This window comes from Bufo gargarizans, unplaced genomic scaffold, assembly GCF_014858855.1.
Source record: "Bufo gargarizans isolate SCDJY-AF-19 unplaced genomic scaffold, ASM1485885v1 fragScaff_scaffold_587_pilon, whole genome shotgun sequence".
Taxonomy (NCBI): Eukaryota; Metazoa; Chordata; class Amphibia; order Anura; family Bufonidae; genus Bufo; species Bufo gargarizans.
In genome coordinates, this window is record NW_025334145.1 from 113,036 (window position 1) to 122,500 (window position 9,465).

At 59.1% G+C, this 9,465-nt stretch overlaps 1 protein-coding gene across 1 annotated transcript in view; it reads right to left on the reverse strand.

Annotated features, from left to right (window-relative positions):
• Positions 1-228: 228 nt before the first annotated feature.
• Positions 229-9,465, reverse strand: part of IP6K1 (inositol hexakisphosphate kinase 1) — a 15,890-nt gene continuing 6,653 nt past the window's right edge. Inside the window, exons 2-6 of the mRNA XM_044273340.1 lie at positions 4,665-4,986; positions 2,990-3,197; positions 2,469-2,644; positions 2,211-2,386; positions 229-2,004 (exon numbers count right to left, since the gene is read on the reverse strand). Of these exons, the coding sequence (XP_044129275.1) occupies positions 1,579-2,004; positions 2,211-2,386; positions 2,469-2,644; positions 2,990-3,197; positions 4,665-4,887 (1,209 nt within the window). The 5' untranslated portion in view covers positions 4,888-4,986 and the 3' untranslated portion in view covers positions 229-1,578. The remainder of the gene's footprint in view (positions 2,005-2,210; positions 2,387-2,468; positions 2,645-2,989; positions 3,198-4,664; positions 4,987-9,465) is intronic.

Genomic DNA, 9,465 nt, shown 5'->3' on the forward strand with positions numbered 1-9,465 from the left:
ATTATACTCCAGAGCTGCACTCACTATTCTGCTGGTGCAGTCACTGTGTACATACATTACTTATCCTGTACTGATCCTGAGTTACATCCTGCATTATACTCCAGAGCTGCACTCACTATTCTGCTGGTGCAGTCACTGTGTACATACATTACTTATCCTGTACTGATCCTGAGTTACATCCTGCATTATACTCCAGAGCTGCACTCACAGCCAATATATAATAGAACATACGTTTGTGATTATTGTTTAATAAAAAAAAAGTGAGACATACACTGGTGACAAATACAAATCTGAGGGCCACGGCGCCAGGGGCCACACAGTGAACACTTTTGACCTATAACTGGGTATGCTGAGCAGAAACACATAAGACATGGTAGGAGGCGGTACTTCCTGCTCTTTTTGCCCCTCCCCTTTTTCTGAAACTGGCTGTCCTCTCTGTTTGCGCTGCCACCTCCCCTCCCCCGCCTTCAATGCTCATTACTGCGTCTGCGCTGATGGGGGGACCGGACCCCAGAGCCGCTGCACCCCCACATCTCATCTGCCCACCCGAGGACCGCCGCCACCTTCTACATCTTATACTCCAGTCACATGTAAAGCGGCACCGATTCTGCTGATGCCCTTTAGCCGATATACCACAATGCCAGTGCCCCACTGCATTCTGGGAGAAGAGTCTTTTCTGCAAGTTGTGCCTGCAGCTCTGGGTGTGACTGGAGAAGACGGCAGAGGATTTACAGCAACCAATATTATTACGTCCTGTGACCCCCCCTCCTCCATTACCCCCCCCCCCTGTGGGTGGGGCATCTCCATTACCACACCCCCTGTGGGTGGGGCATCTTCCTCCATTACCACGCCCCCAGTGGGTGGGACACCCCCTCCTCCATTGCCACGCCCCCTGTGGGTGGGACATCTCCATTACCATGCCCCCTGTGGGTGGAACATTCCCTCCTCCATTACCATGCCCCCTGTGGGTGGGGCATCTTCCTCCATTACCACGCCCCCAGTGGGTGGGGCATCCCCTCCACCATGAGGGGGCAGCAGACTCTGCCTCAGTGGGGGTGCAGGACACAGAATTCCGGATAAAAGCTTTGGTCGCCTGCGGTGTGTGAGGAATCGCAGCCGGGGCCCCAATCACTGCGCAAATACCCAGATTTCCGCACCAACACCCGGGGGCCACAGACGCCAGTGCCGCAGCGGTTTTTCCGCAGGATCAGCGCTGCGGGGGAGGGGGTCCCGGCCGCTGTGGCCGCCGTTACTTCTCCTTTATCTTCAGTCTTCCTTGGGAAGAACATCCGGCAACTGACACAGTCATTAATACTGGCCGCGCTCCGCACCCGTATGGCGGTGGAGTCCGCCTCACCCCGCAGAGCGCTGCACGAGGACTCAGCTTCAGCGCGCGCCCGACATGAAGTAACAAAGCAGGAGACGGAGCGCGCGTGCCGCCGCGTGTACCCGCCTCCGCACAGAAATGAAATAATGGACATTTAACCCCCGCGCTGCAGACGATATATAGATCTGGTATATACGCTCTCTATATGGAAGTCTATACAGGTCCCGGTTGAGGCGTGAGGGCGACGCCCCCTACTGGTTGTCCTGGCGGATCAGCTCCAGGATGCTGACCAGGTTGCGCAGGCCCAGCACGTAGCCCTTGTCCGGCCCGTCGTGCACCGTCAGATCATCCCGGAAGCCTTTGTACGTGCTGTGGGCAAAGTCTATCATGCGGACGTCCACGATGGGGGGCGTTTCCTGGGGGTCCCCTGTCCGCGGGCGGTCTAGTCCGTCGTAGATGATGAGCAGGGAGCTGGAGTAGAAGCGGTAGGAGGCCTGGCTTTCCAGCACGGAGATCAGGCGCTGCAGTTTGATCAGGATGGGCTCAAACAGGTCCATGCGGAGGCTGACGCCATTGTGCAGGTACTGGTACAGCGCCTGGCGGAAGCCCTCCGCGCTCAGCCCGCGCCCGTAGTACTTGTTCAGGCACAGGTAGTGCCCCGTGTTCATCTGGAAGACCTGGGGGGGGATAGAGGGAGGTGAGGATCTGTGGGTGATGAGCGACGTCCAGCGCCCTGACCCCCGACAAAGCCCTGCCCCTGCCACCCAGACCGCCGACAAAGCCCCGCCCCTGCCCCCCAGACCGCCGACAAAGCCCCGCCCCTGCCCCAGACCCCCGACAAAGCCCCGCCTCCACCCATCGCCTCCTACTACAGCCCCGATACCTGCATGCCGCACACCCTCACGCCCAGCGAGGCCGACGTGCTCTGCTCGCACTTCTTCATCTGCCGGGCGGCCTTCTCCTCGGAGGCGTCGTCGCCGTGCTGCCGCGTCCCCATCTTCAGGTCCAGGACACACGGGAACTTGAAGTGGTGGACGACGTTCTCCAGCAGGAGGAATTCTGGGATGTGGAGTTAAGCCATGACAACAAAGGAGGAATACTCTCAGCGGACTGCACTACTCCCTACCCCACACAAGGATACTGTACATCTTGCGGTCCTTGGACTCGGAGCGCATGCGGTTCAGCTGCTGCTTGTGACAGCGCAGGCTCCAGGGGTTGTAGCTGATCCGCTCCGAGCTCACCCCGCTGTTCCCGTCCAGCATCTGGAAGGGGGCCTCCGACTGCAGCTCCAGCTTCGGGCTCTTCATCTCAGGGACGCTGCAAACATTAAAACCCCCATCATTTACACTGCTGAGCCGGCGCCGCTTATCCCTTCACAGTCCCATCACACGGCAATACTGTACATGCGCCCCCCACTGCCAGAACCAGGGGGGCCCTGAGCGGGGACCCCAATCCTCAGCACACTAGACTAATGGGAGGACCCCGTTACTGACGGAGCAGAGCTGCAGTGTTAAGGATGAGGGTGGGCACTGGTTTAGACCGAGGTCCACCCTCCATAGTTTGAGAGTGTAGGGCCGTTCCATGCACCCAGACCCTGCCCAAATGGGGCCCCAGATCAGCTCCAGTGTGTACGGGGGCCCCAGATCAGCCGCAGACTGTTACCTCTCTGAGTTTTCCCCGGAGAGAAGCGGCCGCTCGTCCTTGTGGTCGGTGCTGCTGCCGCGGTGCAGGCCTCGGCGGGAGTGCTTGCGTCTGGGATGGTCTCGCTCCGGAAATTCTTCATGATTGGCCGCCTCGCTCTCCATGTAGGGGTACGCCACCAGATTGATGTAGCCATCGCTGTCCCCTTCAAAGCAGACGGACACCACTCCTGCGCAGAGAGAAGACAGCTCATGAGTGGGGAGATAGCACCGAGCACTCCGACTGGACCACGGCGCCCCTCCCCCTGCCTGGGATGGACCACGGCGCCCCTCCGCCTGCCTGGGCTACGCTGCACTACAGCGTCCCACCCCCCGGGCCACGCTGCACTACGGCGTCCCACCCCCCGGGCCGCGCTGCACTACGACGTCCCACCCCCTGGGCCGCGCTGCACTACGACGTCCCACCCCCCCGGGCTGTGCTGCACCACCGTGTCCCACCCCCCGGGCCGCACTGCACTACGGCGTCCTACACCCCCGGGCCGCGCTGCACTACGACGTCCCACCCCCCGGGCCGCGCTGCACTACGGCGTCCCACCCCCCGGGCCGCGCTGCACTATGGCGTCCCACCCCCTGGGCCGCGCTGCACTACGCCGTCCTACCCCCCCGGGCTGTGCTGTACTACGGCGTCCCACCCCCCGAGCCGCGCTGCACTACGGCGCCCCACCCCCCGGGCCGTGCTGCACTACGGTGTCCCACCTCCCCCGGGCCGAGCTGCACTACGACGTCCCACCCCCCGGGCCGCGCTGCACTACGGCGTCCCACCTCCCCCGGGCCGAGCTGCACTACGATGTCTGCCTGGGCTGCGCTGCACTACAGCGTCCCACCCCCCTGGGCCGCGCTGCACTACGACGTCCCACCCCCCCGGACTGTGCTGCACCACCGTGTCCCACCCCCCGGGCCGCACTGCACTACGGCGTCCTACCCCCCCGGGCTGTGCTGTACTACGGCGTCCCACCCCCCGGGCCGCGCTGCACTACGACGTCCCACCCCCCGGGCCGCGCTGCACTACGGCGTCCCACCTCCCCCGGGCCGCGCTGCACTACGACGTCCCACCCCCCGGGCCGCGCTGCACTACGACGTCCCACCCCCCGGGCCGCGCTGCACTACGACGTCCCACCCCCCGGGCCGCGCTGCACTACGACATCCCACCCCCCGGGCCGCGCTGCAATACGACGTCCCACCCCCGGGCTGAGCTGCACTACGGCGTCCCACCCCCCCGGGTTGCGCTACACTACGATGTCCCACCCCCCGGGCCGCGCTGCACTACGACGTCCCACCCCCCGGGCCGCGCTGCACTACGACGTCCCACCCCCCCGGGTTGCGCTACAGCACCTCCCCCTACATCTGACTACATATGTGTAGCAGTCACTGGGTTGCGAGAGCAACGTCCCCCATAAATAAAGAGACGATTTCACTGACACACAATTGAAACAAAATGGCAGCCAGCGTGAAGCACCTGAGAGGCGGTCGGCCTTCCTCCAAAGGCTACAGACACAGCGGAGTGTGAGCTGCTGCCCCTATCCTGCAAGTCCCTAGGAGATAAGCGGTGCCGGCTTTGTGTGCACATGTGATTGGGGGTGTACAGGGCCTATAAACGGCCCCACCCCTGTAATAGCCTCTTACACCCGGGGTCTCACCTTTATATTCCGGGGTGAATTCCTTCATCTCCGGGGGCAGGGACTCGTAGAAACGCTGCTCGCGGGCGATGAGGGGCTTGCAGACAGTGTGGTCATCGTAGCGCATCATACTGCTGTGGCCCCCCACCTGATGGATGAACGGCTCCAGCAGGACCCCCCGGCCCCGGTCGCACACTGCGCTCTGGACGTACTTCCCCACTTCCATGGTTTGACAAACACACATTGCGTTAGACGCCCGATGCTCGGCGGGGGCATGGAGAGCGGCGCGGGGGCCCGGCCGTGGTGGGGGGCTCCTCCTTCACCCACAAACTGATCTTCAGATCTGAAGGAGAGAAAGAAAAACAAACTATGACGGCAACGAACACAATGGCAGACATACATGCTGGGACTTGTAGTGCCACTACCTAGCGCTCGGGAGGAGCGGCACCTCTCAGACTGCGGGCACACGAGCGGCGGCTCCGAGACATATCCCCTGCAATTCCATCCTCCCGACACTGCGATCACATGACAGATTAAATGGCCCTCCGGGGATCAGGTTGTAACACCCGAATCATGTGACGGGGTCGGTGCGGGACCCAAACCTCAGGTCACCTGCCGCCACAATGACCCGGTCCCTCAGCTGTGCAGCCACAGCCATCATGGAGCGTTCGGGGTCTGGGGAAAGCTGGGGGTGTAAGTATATGGGGGGTGGGTGTATATATAGAGGAGGTGTCTATATGGAGGAGGAGGAGGAGGTGTCTATATGGAGGAGGAGGAGGAGGAGGTGTCTATATGGAGGAGGAGGAGGAGGTGTCTATATGGAGGAGGAGGAGGAGGAGGTGTCTATATGGAGGAGGAGGAGGAGGTGTCTATATGGAGGAGGAGGTGTCTATATGGAGGAGGAGGTGTCTATATGGAGGAGGAGGTGTATATATGGAGGAGGAGGTGTATATATGGAGGAGGAGGTGTATATATGGAGGAGGAGGAGGTGTATATATGGAGGAGGAGGTGTCTATATGGAGGAGGAGGAGGTGTATATATGGAGGAGGAGGAGGTGTATATATGGAGGAGGAGGTGTATATATGGAGGAGGAGGTGTATATATGGAGCAGCAACCAAACGATTGTATGTTAAAGTACACTAAGGCGACTTTCCCACTAGCGTCAATATTTTCCAGTATCGAGATCCGTCACAGGGGCTCAATACCCGAAAAAATGCTTCCGTTTTGTCCCCATTGTCAAAGGGACAAAACCGAACAGAACGGAGCGGAGCGGTGCGGTGTGGTGCGGAGCGGTGCGGTGTGGTGCGGAGCGGTGTGGTGCGGTGTGGTGCGGAGCGCTCAAAGGGCATTATGTTCTGTTTAGTTGCGATCCCAGAGCGGAGAGCAAACCGCAACATGTTGTCCTTTGTTTTCCGTCCTGGGATGCGGAGCGAGGCGGCATGACCCCCAATGTAAGTCAATGGGGACGGATCTGCTTTCTGTGACACAATAGAAAACGGATCCGTTCCCCAGTGACTTTCAATAGAGTCCATGACGGATCCGTCCGGGCAATGTTACGGATCGCTGCAGACGGTTGTATTATCAGTAACGGAAGCGTTTTTTCCTGAACCTGCCGGATCCGCAATACTGCTAGTGTGAAAGTAGCCGAAGGGGACTTAAAATAAGTGAAAAGGGGGAGGAGCGTGGTGAAAAGGGGGAGGAGCATGGGTGTGTCTGGCGCTTGACGCCCCTCCCCTCACCGCCGTGATCCGGAGTATGCGGGCGGTCCACGTGTAGAAGCCGGTGGAGACGCCGTCTGCGAGATCTACTGCGGGGGTGGAGCGCCCCCGCTCCGTTGGTGGTCTCGGTCGGGGTCCTGAAGCGGACAGGGGTTAGTGGAGGATTTGGTGAGAGTCGGGGTTGTCCTGCTGCAGAGGCGTCAATATGTGGAAGAGAGGAGGTTGGATAAAGGGGATAATGGGCGGCTCGGCGGTTAGCGGCGGCTCGGCGGTTAGCGGCGGCTCCGTCGTCAGCACTGGCGCCTTGCAGCGCTGGGGTCCTAGGTTTGAATCCATCTGCATGGAGTCTGTATGTTCTCCCCGTGTTGCGGTTTCCGCCCACACTCCGGAGACAGACCGATAGGGACCTTAGATTGTGAGCTCCTGGGGACAGTGCGATGCTGATGTAAAGCGCGGCAGAATATAATAGCGCTATATCAGTGCATAAAATACATGAATAATCTCTGGATGTGAGTAAAGGAGCGAGCGCACCTGTGAGCGCACCCTCTCCGGATGTCGCCCTCTGACTGGATCCTGATGCACGGATCCAGACGGACACCTCGCCACCCAACGCCGTATTAACCCCTGATTATATCTAATAGACCCCGGCTCTAACGCTAACAGGCGGCCGCTGCAGGATCGGAAACAAGACAGAAATAAAACGGTTTAAGCAAATACCGGACACCTACATCCTCCCTGGGAAAGAGCGCGGGGGGGGGGGGGGGGGGGCAGAGATTGAGGGAAGGAATGGGGGGCGAGATCCAAAGATGGTGAGAGGAATGTTACGTGCGGTTACAAGGTTAGAGAATATGGGGGGGGGGGGGGCTCAACCAGATGTGACTTTAATTACAGATGGTTCCATAAAGGTGAGGGATCGTATGCAGGAGACGGAGCAGAGCGCCACCGGTGGAGGACTTATTAATTACACTTGAGAAAAATGTAACGCTTTTAAAACAAAATTAATGTTGCCGCAGAGAACTGAGGACCGTGGAGAACCGAGGAGAACTGAGGACCGCGGAGAACTGAGGAGAACTGAGGACCGTGGAGAACTGAGGACCGTGGAGAACTGAGGAGAACTGAGGACCGTGGAGAACCGAGGAGAACTGAGGACCGTGGAGAACCGAGGAGAACTGAGGACCGTGGAGAACCGAGGAGAACTGAGGACCGTGTAGAACCGAGGAGAACTGAGGACCGTGGAGAACCGAGGAGAACTGAGGACCGCGGAGAACTGAGGACCGCGGAGAACTGAGGACCGCGGAGAACTGAGGACCGCGGAGAACTGAGGACCGCGGAGAACTGAGGACCGCGGAGAACTGAGGACCGCGGAGAACTGAGGACCGCGGAGAACTGAGGACCGCGGAGAACTGAGGACCGTGGAGAACTGAGGAGAACTGAGGACCGTGGAGAACTGAGGAGAACTGAGGACCGTGGAGAACTGAGGACCGTGGAGAACTGAGGAGAACCGAGGAGAACTGAGGACCGTGGAGAACTGAGGAGAACCGAGGAGAACTGAGGACCGTGGAGAACTGAGGAGAACCGAGGAGAACTGAGGACCGAGGAGAACTGAGGACCGTGGAGAACTGAGGAGAACCGAGGAGAACTGAGGACCGAGGAGAACTGAGGACCGTGGAGAACTGAGGACCGTGGAGAACTGAGGACCGTGGAGAACTGAGGACCGTGGAGAACTGAGGACCGTGGAGAACTGAGGACCGTGGAGAACCGAGGAGAACTGAGGACCGTGGAGGACCGTGGAGAACTGAGGACCGTGGAGAACTGAGGACCGTGGAGAACTGAGGACCGTGGAGAACTGAGGACCGTGGAGAACTGAGGACCGTGGAGAACTGAGGACCGTGGAGAACTGAGGAGAAATGAGAACCGCAGAGAACTGAGGAGAAATGAGAACCGTGGAGAACTGAGGAGAAATGAGGACCGCGGAGAACTGAGGAGAAATGAGGACTGCGGAGAACTGAGGAGAAATGAGGACCGCGGAGAAATGAGGACCGCGGAGAACTAAGGACTGAGGCCCGCAGTAACAGGCTTGAGATAGGTGGGAATAACTGAGGAAAGGGAGGCGAGGACTGTGGACCTGGGTCGGTGTCGGACTCCTCAGTTATTGAGCGCACGGAGTCCCCATTTAAAAGAGAAAGCCGGGAGAATACCCAAGAACAATATCTTATAGAGACCGGGAGGCCGCGTGGACAAACATCCTTATTTCAGGGCGGCTCGGTTTTTTGCAGAGGGGGAAAAAGTGGGTACATTTTTGGCAAATATAATTATTAATAAAAAAATAATAAGTTGGATAGGTGCACAAATAGTTAAATCTCCGGAACAGATTAGTAGTGTATTCAGTAAATATTATCAAAAATTGTATAAATCTAAAATTATGTAAGAAAAGGAAGAATTCTGTCATTTTTGGAAAATATTCCCTTCCAGAAGCCGGGGAGCGAGTGCACCAGAGGAGCGGCGAGTGCACCAGAGGATCGGCGAGTGCACCAGAGGATCGGCGAGTGCACCAGAGGATCGGCGAGTGCACCAGAGGATCGGCGAGTGCACCAGAGGATCGGCGAGTGCACCAGAGGAGCGGCGAGTGCACCAGAGGAGCGGCGAGTGCACCAGAGGAGCGGCGAGTGCACCAGAGGAGCGGCGAGTGCACCAGAGGAGCGGCGAGTGCACCAGAGGAAGAGGAGCTCCAGGGATAAAAGGGACTAATGGAGACTCTGAGGCCAAGAGATCAAACAACTGCCTGAACCAATGGAAGACGCCGCCATCAATTTGATCCCTAAAACTGAAAAGGATTTGTTAAATCCAGAGTCGCGCAGAGCGGTCTCCCCGCTGAGCACCGATATCACCTCGTCGCGGAGCAGTCTCCCCGCTGAGCACCGATATCACCTCGCCGCAGAGCAGTCTCCCCGCTGAGCACCGATATCACCTCGTCGCAGAGCGGTCTCCCCGCTGAGCACCGATATCACCTCGCCACAGAGCGGTCTCCCCGCTGAGCACCGATATCACCTCGCCGCGGAGCGGTCTCCCCGCTGAGCACCGATATCACCTCGCCACAGAGCGGT